The sequence below is a fragment of the Dermacentor variabilis genome, chromosome 3, assembly GCF_050947875.1.
Source record: "Dermacentor variabilis isolate Ectoservices chromosome 3, ASM5094787v1, whole genome shotgun sequence".
NCBI lineage: Eukaryota > Metazoa > Arthropoda > Arachnida > Ixodida > Ixodidae > Dermacentor > Dermacentor variabilis.
In genome coordinates this window covers 145,994,798-146,021,284 of record NC_134570.1, presented here as the reverse complement: position 1 = coordinate 146,021,284, position 26,487 = coordinate 145,994,798, and the positions used below count along the sequence as shown (strand labels likewise).

The window sequence follows — 26,487 nt, the reverse complement described above, 5'->3', positions numbered from 1 at the left end:
GGTGCGCTCACTTGAAAAAGAATTTGCTTTTGTAGGTCGGCCACGATAGATGCGATATCTTGCCTTCTCGTGCTCTGTCATTAGCGATGATGTGGTTGCGCGTGTTCTGCTGGCCTTGCCGGGACTACGCCGTTTTCCAGTCGTTGTGGTGTGAACCTCTCCTCTTGTCCTTTGTATTTTATGACTGGTTTTTCCCTTCAACTATGTACCAACTGGCCCGGATTTTAACCCTTCTGCAAGGCCATGGGAAAGGCGGACACAGAGCGCAGCGCTTCCCGAAGAGCAAGTAGCTCAGTACAATAGGAGGAAGGAGGCTCTTGGATTGGAAACCGGGACATCTTACTCAGGGCAGGTGTGCAAGGGCAATAAAGTGCCGTGGTTGTTTCACAGTGCTGGGTGCTTGAATCAACGTAAATCACGATGGAGCCAAGTAGCAGGTGGCCGTCTTGAACTATAATTTGTTCCCGAAGGGAAGCCGTCGCATGAGTTGGTGTAGGGCGAGGTATATCTGTTGGCTTGGTATCGCTTAGCTGTACAAAACTCCAGTGAGGAAGAACTGGCGATGGTGGTGGTAGAAGCCAGTGCGAGAATGCATAAGCCCAGAGAGCACCCGTTGCGTGCAATAGGCTGCACGTGAAAAGGCAGGCCTTTAGATTGCGAGCATCACGTCGCTGCTACACCAGCTCATCTAGTGTGTTCAGCTGAGCTTTTTCTTGGAGAGCAACCATCGGGGTGATGCGTGGAAGGCAAATGATTACCTTCATTGCCTCGGAATAACAGCTCAAAGGCGATCCCGTTGTGCCCTCGTCAAATGCTGGAATTGGGCTTGATAAATAAGGCGTGGTTGCACTACGACCTTCACCTACTGTCGCCAACATATGAGCGGGCGCCGCCCACTTTAAGAGCAATGCGTCTAATCAAACCCAATGCCTGAATCGCCTGCTTTTTAGCGCTGGAGAGAAAAGCAATCCCAGTTGCGGACTCGTGGACCGTCAAACCTAGAATATTTATAGTTGAACATTGGTGAAGCGGGGTTCCGGATAGATGAACAAGAATGGGTGTTGCAGAGAGTTTACGCCAGCCCCAGTGGTTGGCGACTGACATGTAAGCGCATTTACTGACGGAAAGCTTAATACCGACTGAAGAAGCGTAAGTCGACGTAATATGTAAAGCCAATTTAAGGGTAGTGATTTGAGCCTTCAGGTCACGGTGCGTTCTCCAAACTGTGATGCCATCAGTGTACAACAAGAACTTTATGTCAGGCACATCGTGTAGGTGCCATGCAAGCGAGATGAACGCAAAACTGAATAATGTGAGTGACAATATCGATCGTTGGGTTACGCCGCGAAAAGGGACAAATGAGCCGATGGCGTCACCAGTGAGGCGGAGTGCAAAGTGTCGGTCTTTGAGGAAGGATTTGACAAATTCCGTAGTGTTGGGGGAAATGCAGCATGTCAATGAAGCCCAGATGGCAGCATGACTGATGTTATCCTACGCCTTTTCGAAATCCATAGGACAGTACGGAGAGTGAGGCTGCGAGTTGATGGTTAAACTGACGATGCCAAGACAGCCAGCCCATCTTCAGCGCCTACAGATGGACCGTAGCCAATTCGAGCAGAGTGGTAGAAACCGTGGTGCTCCAGCCACCACAACAGTCGTGTGGCTAGCACTTTCTCAGCAATCGTGCACATTGCTTATGTTAGAGAAATGGGTCATGGCCCAACTCGGGCAGCTCCCGAGGTGGGCCATGACGAAGAATGAAACGATGGAGCAGAAAGGAGGCAACGTCACTGGCGGTCGCTGCCGGTAGAGCAGCGGTTTCGGCATAGCGTGTAAGGTGATCAACTGCGACAATAATCCATCGTTTTCCAGTGGGTGTGAGTGGTAGTGGCCCGTACAGGTCAATTCCCACACGGTCGAAGGCATGAGCAGGGCACGGAAACGGCTGTAATAAACCGTGGGCCGGATGAGGCGGAGATTTGCGGCGTTGGCATTGCGGGCACGAGCGGACAAACTTTTGGACAAAAGTAAACATTCCTTGCTAGTAGTAACGTTGCCGCAGGCGCTCATATGTCCTCAAAACGCCTGCTTGTGCACATTGTAGGTAAGTATGGAAAGACGCGCACATATCGGAACGCAAACTCCCAGGAATAACCAGGAGCCCCTTGCGACCATCGGGCTGATAGTTGCGTCGATACAAGAGGTTATCCCAGACAGCAAAATGGACAGCCTGGCGACGCAGGGAGCGGGAGATGGGAGATGCAGGCGAGCTGGAAAGGAGATCCAAAAGAGAGGCCACCCAAGGATCCTTGTGCTGTTCTGATTCGAAGGTGTCGATGTCGACCGAGGATACCGCCTTAATGGTGGAGAGGGAGGCCGTGTCGGCTGGCAACGGAGAGCGGGACACAGCGTCAGCGTCAGTGGGCTTGCGACCTGAGTGGTATATGAGGTCTATGCCGTATTCTTGAATGCGCAGAGCCCAGCGGGCAAGGCGTCCAGACGGGCCTTTTAAAGATGATAACCAAGAAAGGGCGTGATGGTCAGCAACCACATTGAAAGGCCTGCTGTATAAATAGGGCCGAAACTTTCCGAGTGCCCAAACAATGGCCAGGCATTCTTTTTCTGTGAAGCTGTAATTGCGTTCCGCTTTGGTCAGCGTACGACTGGCGTAAGGAACGACATACTCAGAGTAGCCAGACTTGCGCTGCGCAAGGACAGTGCCAAGGCCAATACCACTGGCACCGGTATGCATTTCAGTTGGGGCGGTGGGTTCGTAGTGTCGCAGTATAGGCGGAGACGTCAGGAGACGGCGTAAGGTCACGAACGCGGTGTCGCATGTAGGAGACCAGGAGGATAGGTCGTTGGCGCCACTTAAGAGCTGTGTCAGAGGTGAGATTATCGAGGCAAAATTGCGAACAAAGCGTCTCAAGTAAGAACAGAGGCCGATGAAGGCGCAGAGTTTTTTGAGTGTCTTAGATTTCGGAAATTCTGGCATGGCACGAAGTTTTGATGGGTCGGGGCAAATGCCGTCTTGTGATGCGACGTGACCTAGGATCATGAGCTTGCGCGCGTTCAACTGTCACTTTTTCAGGTTCAGTCGCAGGCCTGCGTTGGTCAAGGACGTCAACATTTGCCTAAGGCGAAGAAGATGCGTGCTGAAATCAGGGGCGAACACAACGACGTCCTCGAGGTAACACAAACAAGTGCTCCATTTTAGGCCGCGCAAGATATTGCCCATCATTCGTTCAAACGTAGCAGGAGCATTGTATAGTCCAAATGGCATCACATTAAATTCGTATAAACCATCTGGAGTAATGAATGCAGTTTTAGGGCGATCAACTGCTGACATCGGGACCTGCCAGTAGCCCGAGCGTAAATCCAACAAAGAGAAGAATTTAGCGCCTTGCAAGCTGTCCAGAGCTTCGTCAACACGCGGTAGAGGGTATACGTCTTTGCGCGTTATCTTATTAAGACGGCGATAAACGACGCAGAACCGAATATAACCATCGTTTTTTTTTTGTGACGAGAACCACCGGTGATGCCCACGGGCTATTGGAAGGTCGAATGACGCCGCGCTGAAGCATGTCGTCCGCGTGCTCACTGATCACCTGACGCTCCTTGGCGGATACGCGGTACGGGCGCTGCCGCAATGGCGCGTTGTAGCCAGTGTCGATGTGGTGGCTGACGGTTGACGAGTTATCTAGAGTAGGCTGACCGACGTCAAAAGATGAGCGGAACTGGGCAAGCAGGTGTAGAAGCTGGGAGCGCTGCTCGGAAGTAAGGTCATCGGCAATAAAAGGAGTGAATAAGTCAGGCGATGGCGGAGCAGAAGTGGAAAGTGCACAGAAGTCAGTGAGTTCTGCATGAGAAGCATCCGGCATGTCGGTTATAAACATGTAATCGAGAGGCTTAACATGGCCAAGTGCTTCGCCGCAAAGAGCCATCAGGGCTGTAGGAAGCGGATTGCAGTCAACGATGGCACTGAAACCGGCTGAAATGTCAAGCGCGGTGAAAGGGAGGGGAACGTCCTTGCGGGTCATGAAGAGTTCTGAAGGAGTGAAGAGGACAGCGCCTTCAGAGGCAGCGCCACATAAGACGGGGACAACGGCAGACGAGTACGGTGGTATGGCGATGTCTTCTCGAAGAACTAGATTAGCGGGAAGAGAAGTGGCGCTGACGAGAGGCACGTCACACAGAGGTGATAATTCGACTTCAGTACGTGCACAATTGATGACGGCGTTATTTCGCGAAAGAAAGTCCCACCCAAGTATCATGTCGTGAGAACAGGACTGCAGAACCACAAACTCCACAATATAGACAACGCCCTGAATAACAAACCTAGCTGTGCATGCTGCTTAAGGCTGCAATGGCTGGGCGCTTGCTGTGCGAAGAGAAAACCCAGAAAGTGGCGTCATAACTTTTCGTAAAGCGCGAGAGAGGCGTTCGTTTAGGAGAGACAAGGCTGCTCCAGTATCAGTTAGCACAACGGTAGGGACGCCGTCAACAATAAGGTCGAGAACGTTCGAAGGCGACAATGGAGGACTTGTACAGATCGATGGCGACGCAGTTCTCGCTCCTTAACTGCGGCGCTTAGTTTCCCTCTGGCGTGGGTGAAGGGCGCCGACGCATGGGGGACAACGAGCGGCGACGCGGGGAAGGTGAACGACGTGTAAGGGCCGGGCGCTTGGCTGGTGGCCTGTTCGACTGTCGACTAAAATAAATGCCGTGGAAAGGCTGCACGTCGGCGTTAGGAGGCGACTGCAAAAACTTATCAGAGTGCAGCATGCAGCGGCGGCAGAGTCGTGCAACATGGCTGGGAATACCGCAGGCATAACATATGGGACTGCTGTCTTGCGTGCGCCAAGCATTAGTAAAGCCAGGAACAGGTCGATGAACGGGATTATGAAAGGGTGGTAGCAGCCGAGGATGTAGCGCTACGAGTGGTTGACGAGGAGGCGGCGCGGCGATGGATTCGTAAGTAGGTCGCGCGGCGACAGGATACTGGTGATGCTGCATTGGTAGAGCCTCAGCAACTTGGTCTTCAATAACCAGCCGGAGCGTAGGCGCGAGCTGTGTAGGATCTTGTTGCGGCAGCGCCTGTTGCTGGGTAGCTCAGCGAAGGGTAGCAGAGAAAGCTGACGTGCAACTTCCTCCCGCACGAAAGCTTGGATTTGTGTGAGCAAGGGGGAGCGATCAGAGAAGGCTGTCATGAAAGAGATGGCCTCGCCAGCCACTGAGGGGCGCCTGGTCAACTCGCGCTGCCTCCTCAACTCGTCGTAGCTTTGGCACAAGTTTATGAGCTCTGGTACGGTGCGCAGGCTCTTGGCAATCAACATTTGGAAAATGTCATCGGCGATGCCCTTCAATATGTGCTTCAATTTGCCATTTTCGGGCACAAAAGCATCCACACGTTTTCATAGATCGACAACCTTTTCGATATAACAGGTAAATGTTTCACCGGGTTGTTGCGCTCGCTCTCGTAACCGCTGCTCGGCGCGCAGCTTGTGGACGGCTGGGCGACCGAAAACTGCAGCGAAACTGATCTTGAACGTGGACCAAGACTGAAAGTCGGCTTCGTGATTTTTAAACCACTGGTGAGACACTCCCGCAAGGTAGAATATGACGGCATTTAACTTGGCGGTATCATCCCATCGATTGTGCAAGCTCACCCGTTCGTACGTAGCCAACCAGCCATTGACGTCCTGTTCATCGGTACCGCTGAAAACCGCTGGATGGCGTTGCAGGACAGCGCCAGAGCAGGCAACAGGGGGTGGCGGCGACGTCAGCTGGGGAGAGTCAGGCATGACGGGAGGCAGAGTCCGAGACCGGAGTTCCAGGGTGTAGATGTTCATGAATACGCCGCCCCTTCCACCAGTTGTAATGGGTGCAGTGAACAGTTCCGAGGGTAACGTCTCTTTGTAACCGAGCAGGCAGGTGACGCAGAGCAGGAACAACTGGTTGCCCGAACGGATCACGCTCGTGCAAAGCACTGGCGATCGGGCTGGCCCACTGGTTGCGCAGCAGGCACGGAAGATACGATCTGGCTGACCTTGTTCTTGTGCTGTTCTTCTTCATTACAATATATATATATATATATATATATATATATATATATATATATATATATATATATATATATATATGTATGTGTGTGTGTGTGTGTGGGTATTGTTACTATCAAATTTAGGGATGTGCCAAGGAAGCACTAAATTTTACGTTGACCTCGTGTGCAAAAAATACTATGTATGTCATTTTTCACTAATGCCGTCGATTATGCGCTTAGCTGAATAGTAAACCTCTCTAAGAAAAGAGCCTTCACTTCTAAAGGATTTCAACACATGTCGCTGTGAGCAAAACACAAAAGCGCCCATGAACTTATATTAGGCCCACGTTAAGAAAAACGGGCCGGTGTAAAATGTTGAATTCGAAAGTATACGGTGCCTCATCATAAAGTGCATTTAACATCTAAAACGTAAGTATTAAATCATTATAATGCCATCGGATTAGTAATAGCGCGCGACATATGCACAAGTACGCAACGCAATGGTGCAGTGGCTTCTGAGTCTGTGTTCTCATTCACGTGAGCTCTTCCTCTCCGCTCATGTCAATGGCACTCGCATCACTCTTGCTGCTCGAATCCGATCCGGGTGAAATTAGAAGCTGGATGAGGCTTGCACCAGTGATGCCGTCATGTTTGCCAGACCTCATCTTCGATTGTCTGAACATGAGCACACGCCCGAAGTCATTTCTCAGCCATTGCGTTTCGCGCGTTGTGTTTCGGTTGGTGGGAGATATTCGGAATTTTTCTACAGGCCCATGCGCTGTGGTATAGGGTAGGTCGCTCTGTACGGAAAGGACAAAGGGGTTGATAAAGGATGGAGCACATCGCATTGGGGAGCGTGAGGTGAAGATAGGTGTTGGTCAGAAGTTGCATCCAGGCCGTGACTTCAGCTCTGATGCAGGATGGGAGCGGTGACGGCACAGTTATTCTCGAAAAGAGGCAGTGCTTAAGTATTTCATAGTAAGTTTGCAGTGCTTGAACACTGTGGGATTCTGGCATCTCTTGCAGTGCCCGGCTACAGTGACCTCAGGCTATTGTGTGCACGATTGTTTCCGCCGAGGGCGTCGTGTCCCGGTGTCCAGGTTATGGCGGTGCGGGGTAATTGTTTCAAGCGGTTGAGGATATCGCATGCTAGTTTATTTAGATTGCCGTTCGCGTAGGCTTGATACGCTGACTAACAATCTGCAAGAATATATATTCCCTCATCCTGTGTCGATGCCGACATAGCGAGATGAATGGCGGCCTCTTCTGCTGCGATGACGTTCTGCGTGCGAACGGAGGCGGATGCCAGTTCATCAGTCTGCGCCGTGCTGATAACCATTCCCTCCCCATTCTGGTGCAGTGAAAACTCGATCAAACGAAACTCGATTTTATAATGTTCCCAATCTAACAAAGAAATTTCTATTCCCCGGCAGGTACCCATCGGTTTCAATGTTGTCATCCGCCCAAATTACCGAAACCAACTTAGCCGAACTAGATTTAACGAAGTTTTTTTTTAAGTAAATGAGGAAAGAAAAAGCGGTGATCTATTTGTAATTTTGACACAGGCGGATTTTTCTTCAAGGGTAGACTCTAAAACTAACGCGTTAATGCATCTAGGTGTCCTAGTCGCTACCCTAGCTTTATCTTGACGAGGCTGCGCCCCGCGCCCATGCACGGGACAGCGGTCTCAACCCTGCCTCGGAAGAGGCGATGGTGGTTGCTTTCATTATTTCATGGTTTATGCGACAGATGGCTGAATTAGCGGCAATACGATGCCGCGGTATCTTTTGCGTGTCTCTGCATAACAATATTCGATTTCGACGGACTGAAAACTTTTTGTCAATTTTAAAAACTTCCCGATTTAGCGAAATAATTCGAGCGTGGCCATCACTTCGTTAAATCGAGTTTCAACTGTACTTGGCCGCATCTGTCCAGCGAGCAGTGGAGAAAATGCCTTATCCGCCTAGTATTGCTTTGGCTCGTGCTTTCCTCCTGCCAAAGGGATATTCAGGTTGCATGTTACGGCGAATAGGGGCCACCGTTATTTCCTTATGTAAGCAATTGAGGAGGTAGTGGCGCATTGCAATTTCGGAATAGGGGCCCTGCCGCATGTAGTGAGCTTGTGCAGCGTGTGATTCGCGCATGTCGGTGTGCTTCAGTTAGTTTATTTTCGGAGTTGTGGATGCCGAGGGATGGAATGTTCCTTGTTCCCGTGCCTGGAAGAATGTAAGGGCTTGTTTGTATGCTTTCGGTAGTATTACATTTATTAGAACGCTTTCGGTTGGTGTTAGCTTGAGATAAAGTGTCGCTTACGTCACTCTACTGAAGATAAGGGCCGGAGTCAAGCGTAATTAATGGATATTCATCCTTAATTCCATGTCTGCGATTGGCTACTCTATTGATCATGCGAGCGCCGCTGTAGGTAGTTTGTCTTAGTGCATTTTAAGATCGGATATTGCGACCATTGCCTTGCCTGTAAACACCTAATACGTGGAATGTTTGGATTCTGGGCATAGGTTTTTTGTTTAGGTGCATTGAGCTGCGCTGAAATTTTGCACTAGGGTGCATCGTTATCGTCGGTGATTTTTTAGTTTGTGGTTATTTCGAATTTATCGAATAACTTCAAAGAAATAGGTCTTCGCGATGAGTCAACCGCAGGGAGCTACAATACTGTTGTTTACAGAAGAGAAATTGAAGCCGTGTATTCCTATTATGCCCTAAAGCCGTCAAGAACAACATTCGATCCGGTGTGATGACGCCGGTGATAGATGGCTCATTGTAATGTCTCTGCCACGTTATTTTAGACAGCAATATTTCTGAGAGGTTTTTTACGTGTCGCACTGCATCTGCGCCTCACAATGGTATCGGACCGCAAAAAATAAAAAAAATAATAATAAGACGAGCGTGTCGTGAAAAGCCACTTGCAATCCTTTGTTTTTGGAGAACTCTAATTTTGTGTCAAGCAGAACACTACATCCGAAAGCGACCGCGACAGCTCGCCGTTCTAGGATTCGCCGTTGTCTTGCAGCTTTTGGGTAAGTGGCGAAGATGAATTTTGTCATTCGCTGAAGGGGTTGGCAATAGAAAATTAGGGGTATCTTTATTTGAACGAAATATGACGTTGAAGTGGCGCAAATGTTTGCCGTCCATCCCTTTTTGCCTGTGGCTCTTATAAAGAAGAACACTGGTGCAATAAAGGACAATCTGAGGAAGGCAAACAGGCGTTCGCCGGCATTTTTTTCGTTCTTCCTGCGTGTCCCTGTTTTTATAGTCTATCTCACAACTAACCTGCAGCGCTGCCGAAGGGATGAGATTCACACAGGCAATATCCACGGGCACCAGAATATAATTCCAGGCGTAACTGTTTGATCGTTAACAAGATAAGAGCGTCTCAGCTTAGCTTCTTGCATGATGCGTCATAGTACTACCTGATACGCTAGGCCCTCCACGCATGCACTTATATAGCAGCATGGCACCACCCATACAGCCGAGCCCGTCCGCTCCGATAAGAATTCGTGCTTGTTACTGGCTCTCCGCCAGGACAAAAAATATGTCGCGAAATTCGTCTTCACCTAATGACCGCTGAGGGCAAAACAGTAATTGTATTTTGTCGTCATCATTTAGATCAGCTGTTTATTTCGATGCAGCTAGTACTACTGAGGTGGTGCCGAGCTGTAAAAATGGTTCATGCTAACTTTGCTGGTCGCACCACAACATTAGCGCCGGTGATGCGATGACAGTGTGGAACTCTCTAATAGACTAATTGTTTACTGCGCTAATGATTTCATCTCCGGTTTACTACAATACGTGATGACCGCTGAAAGGGCGTCGGATCAATTTCCGTAGCGCTACATGTCAAAGATCCAGTATTTTTTTAAAGAAGCAAAGTTCGTAACGCTAAATGTGTTTGGTTCAGTCAGAAAAGAACTCGGTAAGAGTGCCAATATGAACGCTGTCATGCAGATAACCTCGTTTTCGCAAACGCCAGCGAACGCCCCCTGTAACAGTGGGTTTCTTAACTTCGAAGAAGCATTCTTTCTCTATGGAAGCAGCGCGGAGGTGGCGTCCCTGAAGTGGCTTTCCCGTGGAAGCAGAGCTCGCGAGCGGAAAAGGAAATTTGGCGATTTGCACTTGACCAATCTGCGTCAAGTGGGCCATGAATACTTCAAGTGGAACGAAATCCCGATGTTGCTAAAACCTGCCTCTCCCTTAAACGAAAATTAGACCCTGCGTTTATATAAACCAGCAACATTGCCTCGCATTCTCAGCAAGATAGGTTTTCGCTTTGACAAAATGCCCGGCAACGCCCTCTTTATTGAGACTATACTCACAAGTTCAGTGCCCGTGCATGTAATGGAGGCAAATTAGAGAACTGCGGCGTTAAGGTAGGCACATATTCATATCGTCACGAAACGTGGGTTCATTTAATGCACAGGGCAGATAATGTGTGGGTGGACGAGGGTGTCTGAACAGCCGAACAAGCAAAGAGGGCCGGTCTCTCAGCTGGCCTACGCTAACAGATATAGCCAGTCTTGTGAAAACGGCTTCCATACGTATTTGCTCCTCGTTTTTAAAGTGTCCGGCTTGCGACGTTTTTATTGCGTAGAGTTTGGTGAAAAATCTGTTTGAGACGGTGAATCCAATAATACCACGTTTTGAAGACTGTGTGCTATCTTGGAGAGCAACCTAGGGAAGCGGAAGCCATTCGCTTACGGAAAGAGAACTACGAACTTAAGAAGACGATCAAGAGGCTAGTTAACGAAACGGCAGTGATCAGTAAACTTGTTTCGAATGTGTCGGGTAACGGTGCGTTAGTCAGGGCCACCGAGACTCCAATCCCAGCTCTGGTAGACGGTACTGAGACGTCTTCCAAACGCAGGGGAGTAGCCAAACAAAAATGTGAATCGGGAGCGTTGTGCGCAGAAGGCAGCGATATAAGCAAACTCTCATTGGGCTGGCAGATGGCCTCAACAGGTCAACGCCAGCGCCAGTTTCCTCGCCGATAGCGTTCGCCAAATTCGGATTGTGCTCGGGGACGCTAACAAGGGCCTCGGAGCTCTCGCAGATCGATAGATGCGATTGAGGCGCAAATGGCTTCATGCGCCTTAGTCATACAATCGGTAAATGTTTCCGCCATACTAAAGGAAGCCAGTATCCCATGTGCGCGGCGGCAGGAGGTCCCAGTTTTGCGCAGCCCTAACTGCCCCGTTATGTGGTAGTCCGTCCGGTCAGCCATAATGGATAAACTCAAAGAGAATTTTCGCCTTTTTCAATGTTACTTCAGCGGGTACTTTAACAAGAAAGCCCCTCTGCAGCAGTTTTTAAGGAATTTAACCTCCAGTCAATACTCTCCAGGAAACATTTGTCTCCACCGCCTCACTCCAGGGCAGCAGAGCCATGCCGGCCCAGACCGCCGGCGAGCGATTTGCACCTTGATCGATCAAATGCTGACTCATCTCACCCACGACCTCAAGCTGGCGAGTGGTAGAATAGAACATGCCATAATTGAGGTCCTGTTCGACGTACTGCAGCGGAATCAGCGCAGAAACAGCGTGTTCGTCCTCAATATCTATAGCGACCACAGGGACTCGCACCAACAGTTCAAGAACATCCTCAAGAAAGCGACAGACTTGGCCGGCCCTCGACCTTTGGTCGTCGTCGGTGACTTAAACGCACCGTACGGCATCAGGGGTTACATCTACGACGCTAAGGGGCACAACCTGCGGCAAGACGCCAACGAGATGGACTTCACTCTAGTCACTGACAAGAATTTTCCTGCGCGCATCGAGAACTCTGTCACTTGGGACTCGACACCTGACCTCGCCTTCGTCAGTAACGTCGAGGACGTGGGCTGGGAGAACACCACCATGAATTTCGGCAGCGACCACTACATTCCAACTTCAAGGTGTCTCAGAGTAGGGCCAAGGTATTCACATTCATTAATTGGGAGCATTTTGGAAAGATTCGGGAAGAACCCCGGAGAGCCAGGGCACCTGCCACTCTCAAATAGCGGTATGAAGACACCCGGAACGACGCTTCTATGGTCAACTAGAAAGTGGAAACCGATCTTGACATCGATCAGTTGGACTGCCGACTCGCTCACCTGATCGAGGCCAATAATGCCCTGCTCCACCGATGGAAGGGTCAAAGGCTCAATCGCAGACTCCGAAAGATGATTTAGGACCTCAACAAGGTTATTGATGATCACTGCAAGGCGCTATGCCAGCAGCAATGGGACAAGCACTGCGAATTCATTGACAGACAGATGCGCAACGGCAAATACTGGGGTATCCTGACGCACCTTCTCGACGAAAGCGACTCCAAGTCAAATCATAGGCATGGGTGTTCAGCGACTTCAGGTTTGCTAGTGTAGGCCGTGGCGCAGTTGGAGCATTTGCCCTGATGATCCACTACCGCCGCCGCGAACTTAGTTCGATCCTTGTAAGGAGCCGAATCAACAAAGCAGGCTCCTCCGCCCCCTTTATCCATTTTCTTGATTAACGCCCTGGCTCGTGCAACTCTCCTGCTGATGTTATGTTTTTGGTGCATATTCCTGGGTAGCGGTGCGACAATTATGTTGTCTGTGAAATCGTGATGAACTTTAATGAAATTTGCTGGATCCGTAATAGGGTTGATCATGATCTTGTCCAGGATTGATCTTCCCGTGCTGCTTGTAGATAGTCTCGCTATTTGTGATGTTTCTTGAGCCTGCGCGATCTCCATGGTCGCGTTGTGTATTCCTAGGTTGAGCAATTTTTCACTGCTGGTTGGAATTGGGAGCCAAAATGTGCTTTTAACAACCTTCTTGATCGCTGCGTCAAGCTTCTTCAGTTGAACCTGCGTCCAGTTGTACATGACAGCGGCGTATGAGATATGACAGAGTACGAAAGGGTCGATTAACCTGATGAGGTTATTTTCTTTCATGCCCTTGTGTCTTCCTGCCAGGCGTCTGATCACCCTGCAGGCGTTATCCGTTTTAAGGGTGATTTTCTTGACTTCCGTATGCTTTCCACCGTTGTCATCAATGAAAAAGCCTAGTACCCTGATCACGTTGACTCTGGGTATACTGACACCATTTTCTGTATGTAGGTGCATATTGCTTTTCGATAGAGGTTTCCAGCCCTTAGGCCTGCCCCCTTTTTCACGTCTATAAAGTAGCAACTCCTATCTATGTGGGGAGCAGCTGAGTCCAGTAGGTCTCAGGTATTCCTCCACCGTCTTGACCGCTCCCGTCAGTGCGTCCTGTATCTGCCCTTCACTGCCACCAGCACGCCATACAGTGAGATCATCAGCATATATGGTATGGTCAATAACCTTAATGTTTTCCAGCTTTCTGGACAGACCAATCATGCAGAGGTTGAAGAGGACGGAAGAGATCACCGATCCTTGGGGGTTCCTCGATGTCCGAGCTGAAACACTTCCGAGTTTGTGTCGCCGACCTTTATCTTCGCAGTGCGTGCATCGAGAAAGGATTTGATGTACTTAGACATCCTCAATCCCAGTCCAATGTCTTCTATCGTTTTGAGGATGTACTCATGCTTGATGCTGTCGAACGCTTTTCCAAGTCTAATCCGAGTATGACCTTAGTATTTCTAGAATATCCGTCGAGTATGTGGTGTTTAATTTGCTTCATGGCATCCTGCGTGGTGTGGTCCTAAAACCCAGCATGTTGTGAATTTATATATTACTGTCCTCTAAGTGGTCTTTTAGTCTATTAAGGATTGCGTGTTCAGCGACCTTCCCCACGCATGATGTTAGTGATATTGGCCTTAAGTTGTCCAAGCTTGAAGGTTCACCTGGTTTCGGTATTAGTATAACTTGGGAAGTCTTGCACTCTTCTGGGACCTCGCCTGAAATCCATGCTTCGTTGATGAAGTCTGTCAGCGATTCAATTGACGGCTCATCGAGATTGCTAAGTGATCTGTTTGTCACTCCATCAGGACCGGTGGCTGACTTTCGATTTAGTTCACTTAACACCCTCCGGATTTCGGATGTGGTGAAGGGTTGGTCGAGTTCAGGTTGAGCAGCTTCCCTGTATTCTGATGGACGTGGTTGGTCCTGCTCATTTCTAACTGGTTGGTATTTGTCAACTAGTTGTTTGGTAACTGTTTCGATAGGCTGACCCTTAAGGGCTACGTGTATAGCTCGGGCAAGGCTGTGTGTCTGGTTGGCTTTAGTGCCTTCTTCATCCAGCAGATGCTTGATCAATTTCCACGCCTTGCAGTTCCTAATTTGCCCATCAATTGACTCACAAAACTCGTCCCACTGTTGCTGGCAAAGGGTGTTACAGCGTTGTTCGATTTGTTTGTTAAGTACTGCGATTCTTTTTCTCAGCCTACGATTTAGGGTTTCGGCCCACCACCTTCGGCTTATGGCTTCCTTGGCTTCTATTAAATGGGCAAGTTTCGAGTCTATTGTCTCTATATTGGTGCTGCAACAAACCTTTTGGACGCTGATTTGATGTCCCTTCTGATGCCCTCACACCTGTCTCTGAGATTGAGTTTGGTGGTTTCTTTTCCGCTTTGGGCTCTTAACTTACGAAAAAGGTCCCAATCTACGACCTCGAATTCTCGACTTCGGCCTTTCTCAACTTCCAGTTTGACTTCTATCACGTATTGATCGCTGCCAAAATTCATGTTTGTGTTAGTCCATGATGCATGCTCCGCGTTCTTAATGAACGTAAGGTCCGGTGTGGTGTCTCTGCAGACAGAATTGCCGATCTTGTGGGATGTGTCTTATCCGTGATTAAGACCAGGTCTAGTTCATCCGCGTGGTTCCACAGATTCCTGCCCTTGACATCCGTCGTAAGGCAGCCCCCTAGCTCGTGGGCTGCATTGAAGTCTCCTAATATAATCAGAGGTCTACTTTCAGCTATATTAGTAGCCTTTTCGAATAATCTCTTGAAGTGTTGTTTCTGGTGTTTCGGATTGCTGTAGACGTTGAGCACGAATAAACTATTTTTCCTTTGTTTTTTTGTGTGAAGTTAGCACTGCAACCTCAACCATGCGGTACTCTAGGTTTTTGTCTATGATGCCTAAGTCATGTGAAATCTGTGTAAGCTGCTTATTTACCAGCACGTACAGGCCCCTACAATATGTTTGACACTCTATGGCTCTGTATCCAGTGAGTGTGACATATCCATATCCTGTCTCTCGAAGTGCGATAATTTCCGCTTTAAACTTAAGTGACATAAGGTATTGCTGCATGATGGTACGTTTGTTCTTGTACCCCCCGCAATTCCACTGCCATATTCGAAATTCCCTCTTAGTGTGAGCCATATTGCATATTCATCTCCCCCGCCTGGGGAGTAAGTGTAGCTCTGAGGAATGACGACCCGCATTGTTCCCTTACATCCAATGACATAGTCATCATTTCCAGGGTTCCAATTCTTTCGCCAAAAGCCTTCAGTCCATCCTTAGGGTCATTCAGTGCCGTCTGTATTTGGCCTACATTCAATGTCAACTGTGAGACGCTGTCCATAAGCATCTGCATGTTGTCTTTGAAAGACGCCAGCGCTTGTTTGACTTCCTCCATCTGTATTTCACTGTTCTTGAGCTTATTTTCAACAGCCCTACGCTTAGCTGACATAGGTCCCTCACCAGCACACGCGGGGACTGGGGCTTCTTTGCGTGTATTAGTGCTTTCTTTGTTTTCTGCTTTTTTAGCCTCGCTTAAGAGTTTCCTTATTGCCGTCATCTCTCTAATCATGTTCTGATTCATTTCTTTTAGTTCTGCGTTCTCTTTCTCCAGCCTTTCTAATTTACGATGGCTAGTTTGCTCTGGGGGTGGGTCACAAAGCATGGCACTTACCGGATCGGTACGCGCGTCGTCGGCCCAGATTGGTGTCCCTGTGAGGCAGCGTCTTGTCCGCTATAGCCGTTCCCTTGATTTTGTCGGCCCACGTGGAACCGTTGCTTCCTTCCCTGGGTTTCGATGCAGCCTGCTGACTGTCATCTCTTGATCCGGATCGCGCCCTGGATTGGGATCTGGATCTGGGTACGGATCAGCACATGCTTCTTCCCCGGGAACGTGAGTGACTGCGGGACCTGGACCTGCCGCGGGACCTTGATCTTGGCGGCGCATCGTTATTGCCCTTGTTGACGTTGGTTGCTAGTGCTCTTTCATTTCTCCGTTTTCTGACCACGCGTGGAGTCGTATAGCGCTCCTTACACATTTTGTCCGCCGTTGGGTGTGGGCCACCCCACATTTCACACCTGGGTTTGCACTGATGTTCGTCAGTCGGATTCGCTGCACCACAGCCTCAGCATATTCTCTCTTGCGGAAACGGGCACACGTCAGCTCTGTGACCGAGCCGACCGCAAGCGTAGCATAGGTCGACTTGTTTCTTGTATAGTGAGCACCTTACAAGGACCGGGCCGTATCTGACGAAATTCGGAAACCTTTGTCCATCAAATGCGATGATCACCGTACCAGTATTCTTGATTCTTTTAACGGCGAGAGTCAAAGGGTTTCTTGAATTGACTATGTTCTTCTCCAGCTCTGCCGATCCATCAGCTACGTCAATGTTCCTTATCACTCCATTGCACGTGTTGTGAGGTGCAGCCTCATATGCATTGATCTCGAAGCTGCATCCATCCAGGTTAATTGACCTTATTCTCACATATTTCTCAGCATTCTCTCGTTCCGGCGTACTCGCCACAATTATATTTTGGTTGAAGTTCGGGCATATGTTGTCTGATGCATAGTGGTCCGAGCTCAGACCAGCTGCTTCAAAGATGGTTTTACCTATCTTGGTGGAGCCAATCTTGCTAATATTGAGTCCGCCGCGTGGTCGGAGTATGCTTTTAAAGTGATCTTTCGGGATGTATGGCATTGGGGACGCCCTGGCGATCCTGTTCTTCACTCGACTGCCGTTCTCGAATGTTCTAGGCGACGTAGCCATATGAGGCCCAGCTCCTGCTGAATTCCCGCTAACACCGGATCTGGTCGAAATTCCCCTAGAAACTGCTGCCTGCCATCCGTTCTCTTCAGTGCACTCGTCGGGCGGTAGTTCCTCCCCTACCATCATGACTTGCATGTCTGACTCGCCTCCAATCGCCACACTAAGGCGGCCCCTGGCCTAGCGCGGTGGCGGCGATGGCGGCTCGAAAAAAGTATCTTAAGATGCGAAAAGTCGACCCACCGTAGAAATCTTGGTGTCTCCGCGATTCCCTCGATGCTAAGCGTCGATTTATGTAACCGAACCAAGGGTACACTCTGATTAACGGGTCAAAACCGATGTTGAAAGCGGGAGCCGATCTTTCTCCATGTTCTTCGATGCTTCTTCTTCCTCGTCCTCTCGTGATCTAGGCCATGAAATAAATTTCCACTAGCTTCCAACTCACTACGGGGTTATCGGAAATCAAGCCGATCAAGCTGCCTTTCAGCCCATGCTGAGGACCAGTACGTACGAATACCACTTTCTAGAACTGACGCAGTACGGAAACTCTACCTGCTTGCTCGCCAGTGAACCACGTCGCAATGGAATGAACCACTTTAAGGAATTGCAGACTATACTTCTTTAATCCCACATTAAGCCTCCGAGTCCTATCAAAGCTTCACCGTGAAAACGCTACGCTTTTGCATCAACTGTGGTTGGGCGTTGCTTTTACCAAAACGAATGCGTTTCCCATAGGGATGGCCGACACCGCAGCCGGTGACGACTGCGGCCATGAAGAAACGAAGGCCATATTTCCTCTCTTTTTCTTCTCTGTCTTGTTTCTGACCCCTCTCTCCCAACCCCAGTGTAGGCTAGCAAACCGGAGACTACTCTCTGGTTAACCTCCTTGCCTTTCCTCTTCATGTTTTTCGCTCACTAGCAACTGTCTCAAACCTGTTCACGTAAGCTTACAGGTCAGCTTTCCTTTCATCGAATGCCACAAGCTGCTCGCTTGCGTTCAGACGGAAGTTCGTTTCTTCCCTTTCAACTCTCTCGACTCTTGCCTTAGCAGGAGCGTCTGTGTGCTGCTGTTGTGCTGCCTTTGTTCTTTCTCTCTGATATCCCAGCTTCTATTTGTTGTTTTAACTGTCGTGATATCGCCTCTCTTTCTTCTCTTACTACAGCTTCTTTTTTCTTCTGGCTAACCCACTTCTGTAGCTCAGCTGCGGAAAGACCCATCTTCTCATCGAGGGCAACTAAATTATCGACATCCATGATGCCCTTCAAGAACACAGCCGCGTGGAAAAGGTGTCTGCCTAGATTTCAACTATCCAACAGTTTTCTGTGACAATTAGCGAGACGTGATGCAACAATAAAAATCGTTTACGATGGCAACGTAAACAACCCTAGGCTCTTTTGACCTAGTATGGACACACCATTTGCACGAGAATATCCTGTCGCAGACGCCAGAAATATTGTCAGGCACCCCGTGAACGAGCCAAATTCCAAATTCATATTATCAGCTTTGGCGCCGGGCCAAATTCCAAATTCATCTTATCAGCTTCCGAAAATAACCCCAATAAAGTACGGACAATTAATAGGAGACATTCTGGTGCGCTAGCGATTGCCAGCTCTTGTCCGTCGCAGATAGCTTTTAAGGTACGGCGACCCGGGAGGCGGCCGCCAGGTGGGCGGCTTCTTAGGAGCCTCGCGGCTCCTTTCCTAGGAGTCTCGCGCGATGGAAGATGGCGCGCTTCCTGCCTGCTTCCCTACGGTGAGTGCGCGAGATTGAGCCATGATCACCGGCTCAACCTCGTACGCTTGTACTGGCACATATGTGCAGCGCAGGTCGCGTGGACACGCTATTGTCGCCTTTAGAGTTTACACCGAACATAACGGCAATGACGACGTCGACGTGAGAAATGCGCTTGGAGTGTTACTTATTCATATATGGATAGTGAGAAATGCTAGTGGCAAAAATTAGAGCACATATTGTTATGTGGAGCTAACGGAGACCAAAATGGCGACGCTTTGTCAAGGAGGCACACGTCCTCTTCTTCCTCGTCAGTACAGCCACACTTGGCGGCTGTTTTGTATCATCACCCCCGGCAGTAGAAGCACCATCCGCGGTGAAAGGTGTGTGGTATGGCTTTAGTCTCGCCACGTGAACGATGCCACGTGCAGCTGACGATGACGCTGAAAGGTCGGAGGGGATGATTTCATACGTGACATCGGTCACTTGTCGCACCACACGGTATGGGCCAGTCTAGCGCAACAGCAGCTTTTCGGAAAGGCGCACACGTCGAATGGGTGACCAGAGAAGCACCAGAGAGCCCGGAGCAAAGTGCACGTCACGATGGTGGCAAACATAGAGGCCTCTCTGATGATCCTGTGAGGCCTCGAGACGGGTGCGGGCGAGCTGGCGTGCATTGTCGGCGTGTGCGATCGTGTCGCGGGCGTATTCACTGGCTGAACGTGTGGCCGAGGGCAGCAAAGTGTCCAAAGGCAACGCGGGTCCTCGGCCATATAGGAGATAGAATGGTAAATAGCCGGCGGTGTCGTGACGCGATGAATTATATGCGAACACCACATATGGTAAGTGAATATCCCAGTCGTGGTGGTCGGTCGCAACGTGCTTCGAAAGCATGTCGGTGATGGTCTGGTTGAGGCGCTTCGTGAGGCCGTTGGTCTGTGGGTGCTAGGACGTGCTGAACTTGTGCTTTGTCGAGTGGGAGCGGAGGATGCCTTCGACGACTGCCGAGAGAAAGCTGCGGCCACGGTCAGCGAGTAATTGGCGCGGAGCACCGTGCACTACAATGATGTCATAGAGAAGAAAGTCAGCAACGTCAGTAGCACAATTTGTCGGGAGCGCTCTGGTGATTGCGTACCGCGTAGCATGATCAGTAGAGATGGCGACGCATTTATTTGTGGAGCCCCAGAGAGGAAATGGTCGAACTAGGTCTCGACTAGCACGGAAAAAGGGTTCAGGTGGGATGTCGATCGGCTGGAGACATCCAGTTGGAAGTGTGGAGGGCTTCTTCCGGCGCTTACAAGGGCTCACAAGCGGCAACGTAGCACCTCACGCAGCGGGCGGCATCCGGCCAAAAGAATCGACGGCGTACACGGTCGTATGTGCGCGAGACGACCAACTATCCAGCCAAGGGAGCGTCGTGGAGTTGGTGGAGGATAGTTGAATGCAGGTGTGATGGAATGGCGAGCATAAGGTCAAGGCCATGTGGATCGAAATTGCGGCGGTATAATGTCCCGGTCCTGGAGGAGAAAGATCCGTAGAGAGGCGTCGCCAAGCGTTGATTCCGGGCGGTCGATGAGGGCTCGTAATCAAGGACCGCGGTGTTGCTCGTTGCCGATTTGAAGCAACTGGGACACAGAGAAAACGCAAGCGATGGCATCCGCATCAGTCGGTTCGTCAACGGGGTAGTGGGACAAACAATCGGCATCCTGGTGCAAGCGTCCCGTCTTATATACCACGGAGAAGGTATATTCTTTCAGGCATAACGACCAGCGAACGAGTCATCCCGGGGGGCTCTTGAGCGAGGATAGCCAGCAGATACAGATAATTTGCCACCATAATACAGCTTCACTGACACCAGAATGCTTTGAAAGAGTTCAAAAAGACCACTCAAATGTGCCATAATAATAGTAATAGCACTTCCATATACGATTCGTAATGATTTAGGGAATTTCATAATATATGAAATTGTAAAGTACTTATTTCTATTCAAAGTAAGGGATAAAAGAATTTAATAGAACCTTGAAGGATAACAAAACTTTGAAGGAAGGACACTGATGCAATGAATGCAATAATGCAGAGTGGAACGGACTGCCCGAGGACATGGTTTCACAAACCATAGAGAGAGAGAATGAAGAGCAAATGCAGGGAGGTTAACCAGATATGAGTCTCCAGTTTGCTACCCTACACTGGGGATGGGGGATAGGGGTTAGAAAAATGACAGAGAGGAAAACACTAAAAAAAGAAGGGAAAAAAAGGAACGCGCACACCTGGAGACACACACACAGAAGGCGTTCCAGTTAAAGTCGTTCACACAGGCCGGTAGATCGCAAGAAGCGCAATAGCGCTTGCAGGGCCTTCTTCTGTGACGGTAGGTCCTTCCGATGCTGTAGAATTCTTTTTTCGGATAGCGGTTGGTCGTCCAGTTGGTCAAGTTCGCGGCGAAGGCATGCCCTCTGTGGACTGTACTGCGGGCAGGCGCACAAAATATGGCCAATTGATTCTTCATGGCCGCACTGGTCACAGGTTAGGGTGTCGGTCATCCCTACGTGGAATGTATAGGCTTTGGTAAAGGCAACGCCCAACCAAAGTCGATATAAAAGCGTGGCGTCTCTTCGGCGAAGCTGTGATGACGCTCGAAGACTTTGTGTGGGATCAAGTTAGTACAGTCGCGTATTTCTTAAATGTGGCTCATTCCATTGCGACGCGGTGTACTGCCAAGCAAGTAGGCGGAGCTTCCGTGCCGCGTCAGTTCTAGAAAGAGGAATTGGGAAGTGGCGCTTATCGGTATGGGTTGATCGGGCAGCGTGATCCGCCTGTTCATTGCCGATAATCCCGCAGTTACTTGGAAGCCACTGGAAGGTTATTTCATGGCCTGCATCCCTTATACGGTGTAACGTCTCTGTAATATGGAATGTTAGTTGTTCGTGCGATCCGCGTCGTAAAGGTGACAGTAGAGCCTGCAGTGCCGCCTTCGAATCGCAGAATATTGTCCACTTGTGTGGCGGTTCATCACCAATGTGATGAAGGGCAGTAAAGAGCGCGGCGAGCTCTGCTGCCATCGATGTTGTCGCGTAGGTCGTCTGAAATTTGATTGTTGTAGCTTTCGCTGGTACGATGATTGCCGCCGCGGAGCTGCTTAGAAGGACAGATCAATCAGTGTAAATATGCGTAGAGTCACGGTAGCTGTCGTACAAATAAGTAACGTGAGCTGTGTAAGGGCTGGTGATGACAGATCAGGTTTTTTCGAGATACCAGGTATTCCAAGATTGATCTTTGGCTGAGCGAGGCACCATGGAGGGATCGAAGGTCTCGCAGCCGGAGTGAAACAAGCTGGCAATGATTCATCATATGCAGTTATCGTTTTGCTGAAAGATGTGTGTGGTCTGTCCGCTTGTGGTGAGGCTAAATGGTGACGAGGAGTCCTGGCTAGATGCATTATATGTGTCCTGAGTACTTCAATTTCAATGTGGGTCTTGACAAGGTGGTCTCTACCGATTGCTATCGTAGCCACTGTTGAAGCACTCTGAGGCAGGCCTAAACAGATCGAGAGCACTTCACCCTGAAGACTTTGTATTGTGCGTAGATTCGTTTTGCCTGTGTTGTTTATTGCTGGCGAGCTGTATCGCAGAAATCCTAGAAAAAGCACCCTGTACAGTTGTAACATGGCACTTGGCGACATTCCCCAGTTTTTGTCAGCGAAAAACTTGAACAGGTGGCAGACGCCTGTCAACCGTTTTTTCACGTATGATATGTATGGGCTCCATGACAAGTCCCTGTCGATTATGACACCTAGAAACTTGTACGATCGGACCCGTTGTAATATTTGGCCCTTTATCATTACACTGTAGTTTGCCATGGGTTCGCGCGTAAATAGCACTAGTGCGCATTTCTCGGAGGAAATTTCCAGGCCTCGATTACGGAGGTAGATAGCAGTTTGTGTGGCGGCTCTCTGAATTCTCGCTCGCAGTTGTAGGCGTGTTACTGCAGACGTCCATATGCAGATGCCATCCGCGTACATTGATAGCCTCACTGTGGTTGGCACGTGATCAAGGAGAGCAATTAGTGTTAGATTAAATAACACATGGCTAAGTACACCGCCCTGGGGGACGCCGCGGTAGCTATAATGTAGAAAAGTATGGCCTTCCTCGGTGCTTACAAAGAACGATCACATGGATAGATAGCTCCGTATCCATTGAAACATCCGACCATCCACTGCTACCTCTGCGAGAACAGAGAGGATGGCTTCATGTGTAACGTTGTCATACGCCCCTTTAACGTCCAGGAATAAAGAAGCGCAGAGACGCTTACGGCATTTCTCATGTTGAATGTAGGCGACCAGGTCGACGACGTTATCGATCGATGATCGACCACGTCGGAACTCCGCCATGGCATCTGGGTAGGTGTTGTGGTACTCCAAGTACCACTCCAGACGTCCTAGGACCATCCTCTCCATTACTTTGCCCACACAGCTCGCCAAAGCGATCGGGCGATATGATGAGAGTTCCAACGGCGATTTGCCAGGCTTCAGCAGTGGAACAAGGCAACTTGTCTTCCAGGTTGTTGGTAGCGTGCCATTTCTCCAAGATTCATTGTACACCTCAAGGAGAACTCTCTCGCTTGCTACACAAATTGCGGCTACACAAAGCTAATGCTGCCTTAAGTTGTGGATTGGGAATAGTAGATCCAACCGGTGATCACGTGGTGGCGGACAGCTGCTCGAAGGTGATAGAATGTTGGTAGCTGTGAGTTGGCCGGATAATCTGGCGCAGAAACCCTCTGCTACGTCAATCTCCAATATCTTTTGAGAGAGGGCAAGCGCCTTGACTGGGAATCGCTGTACGGGAAGTGTCCGGAGACCGCGCACCGTTCTCCATAGTTGAGATAAAGGCTTGCGTGGATCTATCTACTGACAGAACGACTGACGAAGCTTGTCTAACCGGCGCTGTATCTTTTTTTGCGTGCCCCTGGCGGTCCGTAGATCGTCCATTGTTTTCGTACGTTGGTATCTTCGTTAAGCACGTCATCGGATTGCTCGAAGTCGTTCTAGTTTAACATCAAATTCATTCAGTTTCGAAGGGCATGTGAGAGTACGTATAGTGTGCTCGAAGTCGTTCTAGTTCCGCATCAAATTGATTCAGTTTCGAAGAGCATGTGAGAGTACGCATAGTGTGCTTTTAACTGTGCATTTGGTGATCAGTGATTACCCAGAATTGGCGTCCGTACAAGTATGGATGAAACTTCGCAACAGCCCACACAAGAGCGAGGCACTCGCGCTCTGTGATTGAATAATTGCGCTCGGCGGGTGATAAAAGTCGGCTGGCATAGGCTAAAACGCGATCATGTCCACGCTGACGTTGTACTAAATTTCTCGTATGCCGTGACCACTGACATAAGTTCGAACTTCCGCTGGGGCAGACGGGTCAAAGTGGACCAGAATTGGAGGCGTGGTAAGGAGAGCAGTGAGCTGCCAAAAAGATGCGGCATGGGCAGGACCCCAAGAAAAAGGGGCGTCTTTCTTCAGAAGGTCGGCAAGGGTAAGTGCGATGATCGCAAAATCCTTCACAGAGCGTCGGAAATATGAGCAGAGCCCTACGAAACTATGAACATCCTTGGTAGACTTCGGAAAAGGAAAGTTCGTAACGGCGCGAACTTTGTCCGGATCAGGTCGCACGCCTCTGGCATTCACGAAGTTTCCAAGGACGGTGACTTCACGGCGAGCGAAGTGATATTTGGCGAGTTTAACTGGAGACCGGCGCGCCGGAACACGTCAAGAATCACTGAAAGACGGTCTAGATGCCTGTCGAATGTGGGCGAAAAAATGATGACGTCGTCCAGATACCACAACCAGGAGGACCACTTGAACCCCTGAAGCAAAGAGTGTATCATTCGTTCGAAAGTAGCGGGCGCGTTACAAAGACCGAAAGGCATCACTTTGAACAGATAGAGGCCGTCAGGGGTAACAGATGCAGTGTTCTCTCGGTCTCTGTCGTCGACACATATCTGCCAGTAGCTGCACCGTAAGTCGATAGTAGAAAAATAGGTGGCACCATACAGCCAGTCTAGAGCGTCATCAATACGTGCCAAAGAGTACACTTCTTTTTTTGTGATCTTAATCTACGAAAAGCGCCAGGTTCCATCCTTCTTTTTGACAAGTACGACGGGAGAAGCCCAGGGACTACACGAAGGCTCAATAATGCCATTTTAAAGCATCTCTTTTAGTTCCTGCTGGAGAACAGCTCGTTGCGACGCAGAAACACGATATGGACGTCAGTGAATAGGGTTCGCATCGCCAGTATTTATGCGATGGGTCACAACGGACGTTTCACCTAAGGGTCGATTGTGCAAGTCAAAAGTGTCGCGAAAGCCTTCAAGAATGTGGCAACGGGCTTTCAGCTTGAGCAGGTGTAAGGTCAGAGGAAACCATCTTCTCAATGTCAACGTCAGTACCGTGCGACGACGTTACGGTATAGGCTGGGCTGTAACGATCTTCCAGTGTGAATGGCTCGACCTCATCTTCCTGCAAAGCGTTAAGTATAACCAATGAGATCCCCTGAGGCAGAACTTGCGCGGTTCGCACAAAATTGTCAAGGGGAAGGAAAGTGCGGTTGCCAGCAATTGTCAGCTCAGTGTGCGGCACGGTAACGGTGCGATGTACGGTGTAACGGTGCACGGTGTGGTGTTAAGCGAAATTACCATGAGCTGTAAGTAATAATACTGAATGCCTGAATTCATGCCATTGCTTGCGTGTTTATTGCGCGGTGCTATTTGTGTGTTTTCTTTCGTGATTTTTTGGTGCTCTGGGAAAAATAAAACAGTGCATTTGTAATGAAGACCGCATTCGCCTTATCATGAATTTTTGCCTGGATACCGTTGTTTCTGCACTTCTTGCGCTTGTGCAGCATCTGTTTTCCGTGCCGTATGGCCTCCGTGACGCTGCGCGCGGACGTCACGCGTGGTCATGCGTGGAAAAACTAATATATAGGTATTCTTGCCGAACATTAGTTCAGTATGCTTAAGAAATGACGTCACAAAAAGGCAAACGTTTTAGGCTGCTTTTCGGCTGCCAAAAATGTTTTCTTTTGGCTACATTTGGGCTACTGAGGAGGTCACCTTGGCTACCTGTGGTTGGAGCGATCTGGCAACCCTGCCGAACAGTCAATGAGGGCAGAATTATTGGCGAGGAAATCCAGAGCGAGAATGAGTTCGTGAGGGCAATGCTCCATGACGGTGAAGACGACGACGGTGTGTCTTACCGCAATGGTGAGTCGGACAGAGCACATGCCAACAATAGCGACAGTCCCTCCATCGGCGACTTGTGCAACTCGGTTCAGGGCACGCGTCAGAACTTTCTTGAGCCGACGGCGAAGATCAGCACTCATATTGAACACATGCGCCCCGGTGTCAATCAACGCGCACGCAGGAACATTGTCGACGAGAACGTCCCATAGATTCTTGTTCGTGGGTAAGGTGAAGCGAGGATTTCGTGCCAATGTCGTCATTGCAGCTTCACCTCCAGAAGCTGGACTGTCTGGTTTTACGGTCGGGAGTGCGGCGAGTAGTTCGGGGAAGGAACACGGCGTGACGGGGGCCAACGAGATTGGCGGCGGGAGGGAGAAGGCGAGCGGGAGTAGCGGCGTCGTGTCAAAGGTGTCGCAGGGTCTGATGATGGGGCGAACATAGAAGGAGCGAAGGAAGAGGACTCGCTAGAGGGACGAGGGTGCTAATCAGGAGAATAGCGCGTCGGATAAGTCCAGTGGCTGCGGCAGTTGCGAGCGACATACCCAATGCGTTGACAGTTAAAACAGATCGGCT

General features: G+C 49.7%; 1 protein-coding gene across 1 annotated transcript in view; it reads left to right on the top strand.

Annotated features, from left to right (window-relative positions):
- The first annotated feature begins 9,230 nt into the window (after nucleotides 1–9,230).
- LOC142574797 (uncharacterized) overlaps nucleotides 9,231–26,487 on the top strand; it is a 106,075-nt gene continuing 88,818 nt past the window's right edge. The window contains exon 1 of the mRNA XM_075683808.1: nucleotides 9,231–9,365. Within this exon, the coding sequence (XP_075539923.1) occupies nucleotides 9,351–9,365 (15 nt within the window). The 5' untranslated portion in view covers nucleotides 9,231–9,350. The remainder of the gene's footprint in view (nucleotides 9,366–26,487) is intronic.